This window comes from Poecilia formosa, unplaced genomic scaffold, assembly GCF_000485575.1.
Source record: "Poecilia formosa unplaced genomic scaffold, Poecilia_formosa-5.1.2 Scaffold66, whole genome shotgun sequence".
NCBI classification, from domain to species: domain Eukaryota; kingdom Metazoa; phylum Chordata; class Actinopteri; order Cyprinodontiformes; family Poeciliidae; genus Poecilia; species Poecilia formosa.
In genome coordinates, this window is record NW_006800005.1 from 37158 (window position 1) to 51794 (window position 14637).

At 40.5% G+C, this 14637-nt stretch overlaps 1 protein-coding gene across 2 annotated transcripts; it reads right to left on the reverse strand.

The window, feature by feature from the left end:
* Nucleotides 1-91: 91 nt before the first annotated feature.
* On the reverse strand, nucleotides 92-14632 carry brd8b (bromodomain containing 8b). Of its 2 annotated transcripts, XM_016672827.1 has the most exons (19): nucleotides 14521-14632; nucleotides 13762-13858; nucleotides 13196-13265; nucleotides 13034-13083; nucleotides 12810-12932; nucleotides 12579-12659; nucleotides 11973-12037; nucleotides 10787-10953; nucleotides 10509-10700; nucleotides 10196-10289; nucleotides 8690-8832; nucleotides 7295-7730; nucleotides 7163-7200; nucleotides 6885-7081; nucleotides 5938-6030; nucleotides 5715-5783; nucleotides 5325-5610; nucleotides 3119-3163; nucleotides 92-1200 (listed from the first exon to the last, which is right to left on the reverse strand). In XM_016672827.1, the coding sequence occupies exons 1-19, from the start codon at nucleotides 14537-14539 to the stop codon at nucleotides 1141-1143; spliced, it is 2325 nt and encodes a 774-aa protein (XP_016528313.1). In that variant the 5' UTR covers nucleotides 14540-14632; the 3' UTR covers nucleotides 92-1140. The 2 variants fall into 2 exon arrangements, with proteins under 2 accessions (XP_016528313.1, XP_007554782.1); XM_007554720.2 differs by lacking the exon at nucleotides 3119-3163.
* Between the last annotated feature and the right edge of the window lie 5 nt (nucleotides 14633-14637).

The window sequence follows — 14637 nt, forward strand, 5'->3', positions numbered from 1 at the left end:
TACTTTAACTGTTACCACTGCTACTTGTAGAAATCAGTTCACTATGCTGGTTAAAAAAATCTACAATAAAAAAGCAAACCACTCTGCCCTGTTTTACATTTAAATCAAATCTTTTATTTAACAAATGTACACCAAAAAACATACATACCCTCACTATATGATCCTTCTGGTACAAAACTTGACTTTGTACTCTAACACAACACCAGCATGTTCTTATGCCATTTACAGAGCACTCACACACACAGGCTACTTTCTAAGTGATGATCAGGGATGAGTAGTTTCAGCAATAACAAATTTTGCCCACCTTGTTTCATAAAATGAGCAGATACTTGTTTTAGCAAAATCCTCAGAGGTCATTAGGCTTAAATTTGTTTGACGTCAGGAGGAAGTGAGGTCAAAGGAGGATCCTGTAGAGACCGTTTTCATAGCCGACTTCTAAAGATGAAACCAAATCCTGTTGGCAAGGACTAACTGCAGGTCTGAACTTAATAGTTTAATGAGTTTTAATCCGAAGTGGGACTTTGTGACTGAAGTGTTGTCTTTGACTTAAATCATGCTTTGGAAAAAGATCTGCAGAAATTTAAAGGTATACGCATCTTCAGTACCCTAAAACATGCTGATGTATGCCGTGGCCTAAAGATCGGAGGCATTGATAAAGAGGAAAAAAAGAAATGCCCAGTGGATTATAGTTCAACATGGCCCAGACTGATTGATTAATTGGTCCTGTGTGGCATTGGTCCAACATGCAGAGCTAATAAAACTGGTATTAAATCCTAAGAACATCACGTTCAACGTTGCTGCCATCCAGTGTCCTTACATCCACCTTTCAGAGGACACAGTTAGGTGCAGGACAGACTCAGACAGACTGTACTAACATACAAAATGTTGAGTGGGATCCAATCTAGCAGGCAGGACTCAACCTGCCGTTGATTGTTGATCCCAGACAAGCAGCTGCTGGTGAAAATATTCTCGTTAGAAAGTTTTCATTCAGTTTCATCAAACGGAAATGACTACTTGGGAGCCTCTCCAGATACGTGACGCTACGCACTGGGGTGCAATTTGAAGGAGCTGCGCACTAGCCTCATCAGACACAACCAGGCCACAGAGACATCAGCCATTTCCAGAAAAGCATCCTAGAAGCTACTTCTTCATTTTGAGGTCAGCTTCCATGGCGCTACGGCGACCCCTGGTGCCTCCATCCTGCAATGGGAGAGACAGAAAGGGAATCATTTTGTCAAGGTGCGAAGGTCAAAAGTTAGGAGACCTCGTTACGTGATCAAGATCCGCACAAAAACACGGCATGGTCCAACCTCGGAGGGCTTCCTCCCCACACGACGGACAAAACGGAAGAAAAATAAGGATGGCTGAAAAAGGGAAGATTAAAATAAATAGATTCAAAGAAGAAAAGAAATTAGAGCATGCAGAGAAAGAGACTGAGAAACGCATGTGAAAAAAACAGAAAAACAGGAAAGCAGCGTGGACTGGGAGCTTGTACGATGAGAGGGTACAGGGAAGTTTGAGTGTGCGATAAAAGAGTGTGCAAACAGAAGCTAGAGTGTATGAGGGTGTCTGGAGATGATGGCTGGTTTATGAGCCTCAGTGTTTGGAGCTGCAACAGCCAACAGATTGCGTGACTGTTTCCCCATCAACCAAAACAAAAGGCAAAGACATGCTGAACAAAAACCAGAAAACTGCAGAATCTTACAGCTACCCGTACCGTGTTGGTCCCATCACATTAAATCCCAATAAAACGTTTTTTATCAAAAGCGGACAAAACGTGAAAGATTCAGGCACCGTATTCAGGATGCAAGTTCTCGATTAACGAGTTAATATAACGATTCATTGATACACGTCCATTTTCTCTTGCATCAAAATGGTTGACCGTCTTTCCATAACAAGAAGGGTTAATTTGTTATATTATGCTGAACATATAAAAAAATACATTTTGTGTAAGCCGAATTTATTATTGATCTCAAATAAAATTTGTGGTTTTCTTTCTCATTAAAGTTGGACATATTTATAAAATAAAACCAAACAGAACTGCTTAGTTTGCTGAATAGAAACGTAAAAGATGAAAATATGTGAAACATTTAATTCCCTAGTAATAGAGATATTCACACAGAAGTACTTTGTGTGCTTGTTTTTGAAGGAATGCTAAAACTTGTCTCGATGACTTTAATTAACTCACAACAGCCCTCAAAAATAAATTTTGTTTATTGAAGTTATGTTTTTTAATTTTATTCTCCATCCTGTTATATTTTCTCTGCATTATACCCTCCGCCTTCGTAACACACATCAGTAATTTTTTAATAAGATAACGCTGCTCCATCATGTAGCACGGCTAAATGAGCGCCTAAGGAGCACGGACAGTGTTTATATTTCAAAACAGAATTGCATAAAGTCCATTTCAACTCCCACTCTGGACTCTGGACCGTTTCTCTTTATTGTTCTGATATCCTGACTACCAGGAACAAAGTATTGTCCAATCACCATGTTTTTAAAATCCCACAGTCTTTGTAAGGTAATAAAAGGTTTTATGCACTTTCTTTTCTCTTCCCATAAAATGTGTTTTACTGATGAACACCATTTTTATGAATTAGAAAAAGGTACGTACAAAAGTCCCACACCTTCACATGTGGTATCATTGAAAAGTCCTAAATGTCCTCTCCAGATACCAAAATGAATTAATTTAGTAGAATGCAGGGGGTGGGAGATATTCAAGTTTAGAAATATCCTATACAGAGGACAAAAATGAACTACTGGTAGTCAGGAGGATATGACTATTTAGCACTGGCGAAGTCATAACTTAAGGATGGCCAGCTGCGCCCTCTGCTGGTTGGTGGGCAAACTACAACACTAAGATTAGATTCTAAGCGGACGTAATTTAGTTATTGACTGGAACTAATTTTAATCTAGCAAACCACATTAATTATCAATTAATCGTAAATCAAATAATTGTTTGCATCCCTACACTGTCTGTATAAAACTTGTTGTTTTCTGTATCTGTTTAGTGTTTGATGCCAGTGAAGAAGAAAAGTGTCACATATGGACGGAGTGAGTGATGTTTGCGCTGAGACCTGGTTCTGGTGAGATCTGAGGGAAGAACCCGAATACTTACAAAGAGAGAGAGAAGGAAAGCAGGAGAGGCCATTGGGACACTGTCCTGTAGGAGGACAAACATCGGAGTGAAAAAGAGAAAGCAAAGACACACAGGCGTGAGAAAGCAAGTTTCATTGGAGTCCCAGTCAGACGAGACGCCGAGAGGGGGGAGGGGGGAGGGGTACTGGACCCCATCAGGTAGGAAGCACAGAAACACAAACATCCACAAAACATCAGGATGACATATCAACACTAACAAGTTCAGATTTGATATTACAAGACTGAGATCCACAGAAAAGAAGAGACAAGCAGGTGAATACGGAAATCCCCGTCACGACTCCCATCGAATTATACAGATTTTTTTATTATAAGATCCTCGTTGAGGCGACCCGACAGACTCCCACGTCTAGCTCCAGTAACGCAGGGCAACGTGCATAACTACATGGAGAAAGTCCTGCTTTAAATGATCTGCGGACACACAAGCATGCAGGCGGAGACAGAAACGGTTGCAGCCAAACATGCAGGACACACATCAACTGGGATGTCGACAACAATCGTTCCAACGAGGCAGCGGACAACAAGCAGAGCAAACAAACCAACACATATGTGACAAAGTCAGCAAGGTCAACTTTGACGTGCATGTGGAAGCAAAAACGATGGATTCCTGCCAAACTTTTACTGACTTCTAGGTCTGAATGAGAGGCGAACAAAAAACAAAGAACCCAGTGGCGGTTTATGGTGACATGGCTTTCTGCCCAGGGCGGCACAACCCAATAAATAGAAACAACCACCAAAAATGAAGGAGTTTGCTATTAGTTAAGGTTTTAAGTTGTTCTTTGATGTGCAGCTCATGGTCTACATTTAGTGGTCATCTTTAGGAGGTTTGTCCACATGAAAGAACCGCCCCTGGGTATTAAAATAAACATCATGATGGTGATGGAAGAAATAAAGGTCTGACATCAAAGTTAAACTATGTTCAATAAAAACAACTTTACATTATTATTGCACAAACATAAATCAACATAAAAATCTGTCTTCGCTGAGCTTGCTGCCCTCCCTCTCGGTCAGGATTTCTCTCGTACGTCCAGGTTGCATCACAAGGACTTACCCCAGAAACTGATGACATTTATTTAAACTGAATCTGTCTCATGAAAGAAAATAAAATATATATATATCTGTTGGTCCACAAAAGTAACAAGTAATTTAGCTAATAGTTGTTAAATTTTCTATAACTGATTTAATTTTTTTTTTCTATTAAGTGGAAAAATATCATTAAATCGTTGAGTTTATTGCTCATATTATTACACTTTAAAAGAAGTATGAACCCAGGACTTTCCACCTGCCAGCCAAAGTAAAAGAACTAAGCTTAAAATACAAAACAAATATAGTCAGAGTGAGATGTGCCGGGTTCCAACGTCTGTCCACAATAAGAAACTTGTTCATCGGAGCTCAATGAAACATTTGATCTTTCAAACAGACAATTTGATGTGATCTTAATGCAACAAATGACTAAAATCTCATCCAGACAGGATATTTCTCAAAATGTGTCAGAAGGGCTGAAAAGATTAATCGTATTAATCTTGATTAATCGAGATTAATAGATTACTGGAATGATTATCAACTAATTCAATAATCGATTTATTGCAAGCTGGAGTATACAGATCCTAAACAGGCTATTTGCTGAAAAAAAAAAAAAACTCCAACGTTTTCAGAGCAGTAATTAATCTGAAACTGTACAAAAACTATATACATTATGCATTTAAGATAAAAAGAAACCTTTGTCTAAATATTTTGTTAGCCAAAACTCCTTGTGTGGCGATTTTAGCTTCACGTCATCCAGATTTACTAAAAGTTGCATTTTAGGCTAGACAATGTTTATTTTCTTATTCAAAAAAGGAATTGAACTATTAGCTTATTTGCTTACTTTATTGTATCTCTAATATATAAAAAGATAGTTAAAAAAAAACCGCAAAAAGGGCCAATTTTTTTCATCCAATTAATTGTCAAAACAATCGATTAACCAATAAATAAAACAATCATTAGCTACATCTCTATGGTTCATCAAACCACAGTAAACTTTTTGATGCGTCCTCCAGTTTTACTGTCTCTGGGAGCCGAGTAATTACGTTTCTGGAGAGGTTTTCACCTACAAACACGGTTTAGAACTTCAAACGCTTTGACACATAACTTCCTCCTCCTCCTCCTCTTCCCGCCGCTCAACCCACCTTCTCGGCCGGCTCCCCTGGTTTGCGGTTGCCCTCCCTGCCGCGGAGGCTCTTGGCGGAGATGGCGCTCTCCGAGGTTTGCATGATGAGCTGGGTGGCCAGGAACTGCTGGACGTGCTCCAGGACGTCGCGCTGCATCTCCAGCGCCATGTGGTACACGTCGTGGTCCGACGAGTTGTACATGATGGCGTTCTGGAACATCAGCATGATGTCTCGCTGGAACTCTGCGGTGGTGCGGATCACGCCGGACTCAATGTTCTTCTTTATGGCCGACAGGTCCATGGGTCTGAGTGAGATTTATTTAGATGTAAGAAACGGTAGGAACGGCTGCATTTGTTTATCGTACGTTCGCTGAAAAGTAGATCTTTAGTGGGTTTTGTGTTTTCTGACCTGTGCACTATGCTGTGGTAACCCGGGGCGATGTCATCTGACACGGGCTGCAAGAAGACACTGGCGTACCTGCAGCCAACATTACATCTGCTTTAGTACTAAAGTAAAATCAATTTTACGATTGACAATTAAGACAAAAACAAAGAAAACACTCATGCTAAATGTGGCTAACAGGGAAGTGCTGGCAGTGCATTTAGTGACTATGGTTGAAAACAAGCATCACCTGTGATTGGCTGCTGCTCTCCACACCAACATGATGGCTTTCTTCCAGATTTTCTGAGCCTGGACGGCCTCTTGGTCTTCACCACATGTGGAGCTGATGAACGAGAACGAGAGAGAGAAAGAGAGAGAGAGAGAGAGAAGATTTAATTTTGGGAAAATCTGGATTTTTTCCCCCCACCAATCAACTCCTTGGATTTCCAAGGTTCAGAGTGATGTCAGCACAACGGAGCCGCCGTCTTGTGAGACAAGAGTGTTTTACTCCAACACATAAAATTAAGAACATTGAGCAACTTGTGAAGTTATACTTTGGTATAAGTTTTACGGATGATAATTGATAGAAATAGTTATTTGAATTTTGTATTTTTAAGCTGTAGTCGTCCAGCTCTACACAGCAGTAATTGGAAATATGATGTGGAACACCAGCTGTGTTACCATTGGTCATGTCAAGTAAATGCCAATTTACTTGACATTTCAAAAATAAATTTGCTTAATAGAAACTCTCCAATTTTGTCGTTTTTCCAATAAAATGTTTTTGCACCAGGATTTCGACCAAATTGAAATTGGTTTATTTTGCAAAACTGCATTAGAAACATCAGGCATGTGATCAAAAACCGGATGTTATTATTGGCACAAACCATGAAGAAGACGACAGGAAAATGAAATATCACATGAACAAACGTATTCACCTGTGATTTTAGCTGTTTACTATTTAATGGGAAATCTGCAATGGCGAAATGGTGTTTTTTCAACACTAGCCGAATATCGACAAAGTTTTTTGAATATCTGTAATGAAATCGCAGTTATGGAAAGGTGCCAAAAGCATTTAAAACAACGAGCTTGTTGTGATTTAGATTTTATAAATTAGTGCAACTTTTCTTGTGTAATCTGTCCGATTAGAGTTTTTAATGTTTTGTTTTTGCTCGGCATGTCGGCTGACCGTGCACCTACAGCTGGGAGGAGGAGGCTGGGCTGCTGGCCAGGGAATCCACGGTGTAGCGCTGGGACGGCGGCCCGTAGCCGTCTTCGCTCTCGCTGGCGGCCCGCTCCACCTCGGACAGGTACGGACCTTCGCCCTCCCCGCAGTCCTCCTTCAGCTCCATCCCGTCGTCCGGGTCGCCCTCGCTCCCTCCCTCCTCTTCCTTCACCTCCAGAGAAAAACAAACGGAGTCGAGTTTTCCATCTAAATAAAAGCCGTCGGTGCATGCTGGCATGTTGATGTGGGTTACCTTGGACTCTTTCCCAGACACGGAGCTGTCTTCTGAGTCTGCAGAAGGAAAAGAAGTTTAAAAAAAGTCAGTCAAAGGACAAACAAACATGAGCTTTATTTGCGAGTGTAAAGATCCAGGCGTGTTCCCCACCGAGGCAGGGAGGGTTGGGCTCCGGCTGACTCCAGTCCTCTCCTTCAGTCTTCACAGTAGCTTCGGCGGCCTCCTTCGTGCCGGCCACTGCCTCCTCTGTGACTTCACTTCCTGCCGTGCCGTCGTCAGATGCCAGCGAAGAGTTGATGTCGCTTCCTGCCGCCTCGGCTCCCTCGCCGCTTCCCTTGAACTGTTCTTCCCTTTTGATGTTGGGCTGGCTCTGCATCTCCAGGGCGCTGGAAGATGGAACTAGTGCGGCCGAGGCGTCCTGGTTCTCCTGAACCGGGGCGGCGTGCTGGACCGGAGGCTCCGACGGCTTCAGGTCCTGGGTCTCCCATGGCCCAGGCAGGGTGTGGCCTTCTGAGACGGCTTCCTCGCACAGAGACAGAGCTGCTTCCACAGCGGCGGCGTCTAAAGCCTCCACCGAGTCGTCCACCTACGATAACCGACAGAGAAAAAGAAAAATTATTTCTTTTAAGGATTTTTTTTTTTGGCTTTAGTTTCCTTCAATTTGCTAGTGAATCAACAAGAAAGGAGCTATGAACGAGAATTTTCTAGAAAAAAAATAAAAGAGAATTTTTTTTTTATTGGAAATTTTTGACTTTTGGGGTACAAAAATTTACATGTTTTTCCTAGAAAATTTCTGATATTAAAAAAATTCTGTTTTTTTTTTCTCACAAATTTCTGACTTTTAGACCTCATAAGGTTTCAAGATTTCTCTAGAATATTTCTAAGATTAATTTGAACATTTTAATTTTTTCATTTTGCATCCCTCACCAGACTCTGTTTGGACCTGCTACGTCCAAAAAGTCCATTTCTCTTTTCTGTTCTGATACGGCCGCCATCTTTGTTTTTCTTACAACTAGCCCCGCTTTAGGATGACCTGCGTCGCCCTCTGCTGCATGCAGGCCAAACTACAACCCTAAAAGATTTCATGGACTTAATTTGTTAATCGATTAGAACCAATTTCTACCTAATAAACCAATAACCGAATATGAATTGTAACTCGATTTTTTTTGCATCCCTAGTACACATACTTTTGGAAGGGACTCTGTGATCATATTGTCTTCTTCCCCATGAGAAAAGTTTGAGAATGTATGACTTTCATAAAGTTTTTTGGGCATGACTTATCTTTTACGTCGTTTTATTTTTTTCAAACCTAATGACTCAACCAGAGCTAATATGTTACACATTACTGTTTTACTGTTTGGATTGCTTGTTTCTTTTTTTGTTATTTTTTTACCGTTCTACTGAGACAAGGTCAAACAGCCACGTCGTGTAAACAAGAAATGATGAAACTCCAACAAACCTAAATCCCTCAAACCCATTCCGTTGCCATTGTAAAACTGTCTTGGTCTCAAAAGCATTTATTCTGCGAGAGACAGAGACAGAGACCTTCTCTTCAATGATGGCGATGATGTCTCCCACCGTCTCCAGGTCCAGCTCGTCCCCCATGTACGACACAGCTACCAGATCCTCTTCTGCCAGCCCCGTCTCCTCGCTGAGCTCTGCCTTCACCGCCGCGTCTGCATCGCCTTCTGCAAACAAACGTTAAAGTATCAACAAATGCAAATACGCTTACACTTTATTCAATTCACTCTGATTACCTAGCAGGTCAAACTAGACCCACTCAAGCTGCTTTGTTATTCTTATCCTAAAATCACAAATGAAAACAGCCAAATCCAAACTACAAGAAGGGTTTGATAGATGATAGTATCAAACTATCATCTATCAACAATAATCATGCTATGAAATAAGCAAAGCAGGAAGTATTCACTTGATTTATGAAGTACCTTGAAGGATTAGTTCAAGAGTTTTGAAGTGAGGTTAAATTACTGGACTCAGTAGAAAGAGTTCACCTCTCCCAGCAGTACACAGCTACAGACTCTTAACTTCAGAGTGGTTTATGTCAACACTATTTTATAAACCTTTAAATTCTCAACATGTTTACATAAGGTGATTATTTACTCAAAAACTGATATTTATTTATACAGGAAATGAAAGCTGGAGGTTGCGCGTCACCGATGATCTTCCTGTGTGAAACATGACCTGAGAACAAGCATGTGACTCATTTCTGATCAGAGTAAGAAAATAAAACAGCATCTCACTTAAATCACTAGAATATTTTGTATTATACAGCAAATTTGATAAATCAATTTGATCAATTAAGCAAATTTTTTTTTTGTTTTTGAAAATGTAATTTTTGGAAAATAAGGATTTTTTTTTTCTCACCGATGCACTTCCTGTGTTTCCAGAGTGACGTTAACCCACCAAAGAACGACCATCTTGCTTGACAAACGTGTTTCACAGCTTCTATTAATTTTGACTTTGAATTCAGATCAACTCCCAAAAGTAATTACTGTAATAAAAGCCAGTTTTTAAAGATATTTTCTGAGAAAAGTGAGGACATTTTTTTTGTGCGACTAAAATCGGAAAAAAAAAAAGTTTTGTTTTAAAAAATGTAAAATGTTATTTTTAAACCACATCTCTGCCCTACTTGAAACATTTTACATGCAAGCGTTTCAAGCATGAAAATCACTGGCGATGCACCAGTGACCTCTAACCACCATCTCCAGTGTAAATAATTATCAGCTCATAATTTTAAAAAAAAACATGAACTGAATGCTAACATGACTATGGTTTTAAGGGTTCATAAAACATGACATTTTTGGCATTGGAGTTGCTAAATAATCTTTGGTCTTCTGGGACTGGCTGTTAGCTTCATAACAGATTATCTTAGAAGTGATTTTTTTAACTATTTATGTATTCATTATGCTTCTTAAAGTGGGACCAGAGTTTGAATTTTGTACTGTTTTGTACCATATGAGCTGGTATGGCAATACAGTTCCTTGATTCCTCACTGGGCTAAAAATGCCTCTGCATCCATTTGATTCTGCTTACCGGTGAAGACTTCATGACCGGGGACTAAAACAGCAGCTGCAGCTGCCGTCTGCACACCGTTGGTTAAACTTGTTGTCGTTTCTCCTTCAGATACCTGATGTCAAAAAATACATCAAATACACCAGGCTAAATATAGAAACAAACACAAATCCTGACATTTACACACCTTTCCTTCCAAAAGTTGTTGAAATAATTTCATTCAGACTAATTAATATAAGTCAAAACTGTCAAACAACTAATCCAAAATGTGCTAATTCAGATCAGATTAATCGCTAGCATGTTTTGTGATTGTTGTTGTTTTGTTGGCACTCACAAGGCGTGGGCTGGCTGAGATGAGGTTTCCTTTCTTTAGCAGCTCTGATAACAGAGGCGACGGTGGCGGCGTGGCTTTCTGCGTCGGGAGTCTCTTCTGAGGCGAGTCCTCCGCCAGAGAAGCCAGACCTCCGTCTTTTGGCCCCGACACGGGAGGCTCAGCGGCCGGCAGGAACACGCCCACACCCTGAGCCTGACGGAGACGGGCGGAGGGAGTCACTCGTCTTTGTCGAGTCTCTTGCAAATTTACACCTGACGCCCGGCTGAATGGTTTCCTACCGCTGAGTGGACGGCGGTGTCCTCCGAGGGGACGCCTTCGGTGTCCATGGGTGGCGTGGGGACCGCGGAGTCCGCCTGAGCGTCGTGGGTGGAGGGGCTGGCCCCGAGGGGAGAGCGGACCGTCACGCTGGGGAGGCGCTTCGGCGTGTTCTTCATCGCCTGACGCGCTGTGTGACACACACGGGCAGAAAGGAGCGACTTCAGATCTATCCATGAGGAATTCAACAAGCTGCTACATTAATAATCAGTCATGGATCATTAATAAATATTTTTCACACAGACTAAAGGCTAAACATGAAGCAATACATCCCGGTACAATGAAATGATTAATCGTATTAATCGTGATGAATTGATTATTGGAATAATCGTCAGCTAAATTAGTAATCAATTAATTGTTAACAGAAGTTCACACATTCAACCAAAGTCCTTTTGCTGACGGAAAAACACACTCAGAGCAGCAATTAATCCAAAACTCTAAAAAAAATAAAATAAAAAAAAAGCACACAATTTGCATTTAAGATAAAAAAAAAAAAAAGGTCTGTAAACATGATGAACCTAAAACTCCTTAATGGCCTAATTTTAGCTTCACCTGGTTAAAATACTGCATTTTAAAAAAAAGATCCAAATTTGTTTATTAAACGTTTTGTTTTTAATTAGTATAAAATTATTACTGACAGTTTTCTTGCAAAGGAAAATGTTCAGTATAACAAAGCTCCTGTTCTTTTTTGCAACCAAACTTTTATAAGCAGTAGAAACGCGTCCATTCAAACACTTTCACTGAGAAGTCGACTTTGCTGCACCCAAAAATCAGCTTTTAATTCATTTATTAAACTCGGCTAAATACTAGTAAGCATTTTGAAAGAAAGTGACCAAAATCCTGTTTTTAATAACAAACATAAATAAATTAATTAATTAATTTTAAAAATCAGCCTGCTTCATTTGTTGATTTTATTTCATTATTTTCTTCTCGCCCCATGACTTCTTTCGACTTGACAATTTTTGTCCACGTGACAAAACATCTGGAGTATTTATATCCTTCCTCTGAGAATTCATTGTGTGACTTCAGGTTAATTTGCTGCGACACAAACCGAGCTGCAGCCGCGGCCTGCAGCTTCCCGTCTTAAATCCAGTGGAAGCAGCAGGAAGGCTGATCAGTCGGCGTTTACGGTCAACGCTCTGGACCTACCTTGGTACGCCATCTCTGTGGCTTTCCTCTTCTGCTCTGCCTCCTCCTCCTCCTGCTTCTTCTTTCTGGAGTTGAAAAACAAACACAAAGTTTAAAATGTGAGGCGTGCCAAAAGGAAATGAGGACGGCTAGCTTGTTTTAGAGATTGTGGTAACATCAGCCTTGCTTTAGAGCTGAGGGTGAGGACTTCTGCTGGAAAACGAACTGAAAATTCTGGAAAAGTTGAATTTAGGAGTAGAAGCTGTAGAGGTAGAGAAAAGTGACTTGCAAGTTAGTTTTTTGTCTTATTTCAAGTATTTGAGATATTTGCACTAGAAACCAGACCAAAGATACTTGGTAAGAGTTTGTGTTTTTGCAGTGAAACCCGATCCCCTTTAATTTCCGTACAGAAGTTGTGCCCACTGTTGCTTTTCAGATATTTAAAGAAATTTTTATTGTCGCAACAGAAAGAGACGGAAATAAGGCTCGGGGAAAAAAAATAAACATAAAACAAATAGGAAATTTGACTGCAACTCTTTGTAAATGGTGCTGCAAAAATCAGGAATTTTAGGCCACAGAAATCAGAAGAAAACAAGGCAGGAGGGGCTAAAGAAGGAAGAGCCTCACTGTGTGATTTCTGCCCACAGATCCTTGAGCTGGGAGTCCATGTGACCCGTCTGGATCAGCTCCACCTCCTTCTTCAACTTCCTGTCAGGACAAGGACAAAAAAGTACAGAGGAAATCATTTTAATGAGCCATCATGAGTTTCTATTACACTTAGTTTCGTTTATTGTAAAAAAGCAGCAACTTTGAATTAATGCACTAATCAGTACACTGTGTATCAGTATATACACCTACCTGTACTGCTCCTGCGTGTCTCTCTGTAGCCTTTTTAGCTCCTCGATTCTTTCAGTGGTCAGCCTGCGGACAATGACATCCTCAATGGTCTCCACCACCTCGCCCTTCTCCCCACGCTTACGCCTAGAACAAGACGAGAATGTTTTAGAGCAACTGTCGCTTTAAGCCAGAAAAGTTAGAAATCATATTCTGCAACGGTGAAGCCACCGGGCCGAAGGACTCACTTTGGAGCTTCCGTGGCTTCCAGCAGCTCGGAATATTGTGAGGCACAGTGCTGAGAAGCAAAACAGGAAATTAGCTAAGTTGGCTAAAAAGAATAAAATTCAACACGAGAGACTGGGAGATGAGAAGAGAGGGAGAAAGTAGAGGGTTATCGTCTCTCTCACCTTCTGAGAGAACCAGTCAGGAGGACGACCAGGCTCAGAGAAAGGCTTGATGGCTCTGCTCACAGACACCCTGGAAGACAAATAAGACAAAAATATAAGATAATAACACTTTATTCATCTCCGAAGAGTTTTGTCCCAGCACAGCACACAGTAGAAACAAAAAATAAGTACATAAATAAAATCTTAGAAATAAAAAAGAAAAATAATGACTACATTACCCAACAATGAGAACAATAAAACACTTATTTTTTAGCAATGAGAACACGGGCAGTAATATCAACTCAGATCATTTAAGTCCTCTTTGACTCTTAATATTGTAAAATAGCTTGTTGCATCCATGTGCTGACATTTTGGAGTGTTTATTTTCAAATTAATATAAGCAGGGAAACCTTGGTTAGAGATAATATCTGTGACACCTCATTTCCCACTATATCACCTGTTTTAATAGCCAGACAATTTGACTAAGCACCGTCTTGATGGACCTTGTCTCTCTCTTACATTTCTGATCATATATGGTTGATAAGGAAGAAATTTACTACAAGTGACAAATACTTTGATCGATTTACCAGTTTTGGTCTCCACTCCTCATCACAGATGACGCCAGGCACAGTTTCTCCCTGATGGACCAGGGCTCCGTGGGTCCCACATTCAGGATCTTGTGTTCTGAAGCAAATAAATACATAAATAAAAATTTAAATAATTAATTATAAAATTACAAACATCTAACATGTTTGTTCATTTCTGACAGGCATTGGTTCCTACCAGCTTGCATATCCATCATGTTTTATTTGTAAGTGCAGAACGAACTAAACCAGTAATAAAACTTGAATTTAGATTCTGATAAAAATTAAACTTCGTAAGGGTGTAAAACGGCTACTATTACTAGTAGTAACGGAAGCTGCCAATTTAATGAGAAAAACGCGAGGATAACCGCAGCATGTTTGACGTAAACAAGCAGAGCTAGCTTGCTACAGCTAGCCACAATACTCTAATTAGCCTGATATTGTATGCAGGACAATTAAAACTCCTAATTTAACTGAAACTTATATAAGACTTATCAACACAAAGCTGGCAGTATCTCGTATTATTTTACAAGCAAGATAAAACGGCACAGTAACGTCTAAATTTTAGCGTTAGCTTATCAATGTTTAGGGGGACACATTCATGAGGGACACACACATCTTCCCACATAGAGGCGATATTTGGGGCAGCGAGGCTGCTGTGTCTTTACAAGCTGGGTGAAAGAAGCCCCCTGGCTTAGTTTGCCTTCACTGATCCCTAAAAGTCTCAAATGACATTAAAAACTATATTATAATATTACTTACTGCCGATGCCGCTCGCCATTGTTTTTGCGACGAGACTCCTGGCACAACATCCGCCGGACAGATTAGGGTGATGCACACAACACGGCGCCGTCCTCTCGAGCCAGTCAGAGATAATAC

Bases quoted from the DNA above. Each gene is read 5' to 3' on its own strand.
- brd8b (XM_016672827.1), bottom strand. The intron at 10,701-10,786 runs GTAGGAAACCAT...CGTCTCCGTCAG, and splicing joins ACACCGCCGTCCACTCAGCG to GCTCAGGGTGTGGGCGTGTT. The intron at 7,731-8,689 runs GTCTCTGTCTCT...CGGTTATCGTAG, and splicing joins TCGCCATCATTGAAGAGAAG to GTGGACGACTCGGTGGAGGC.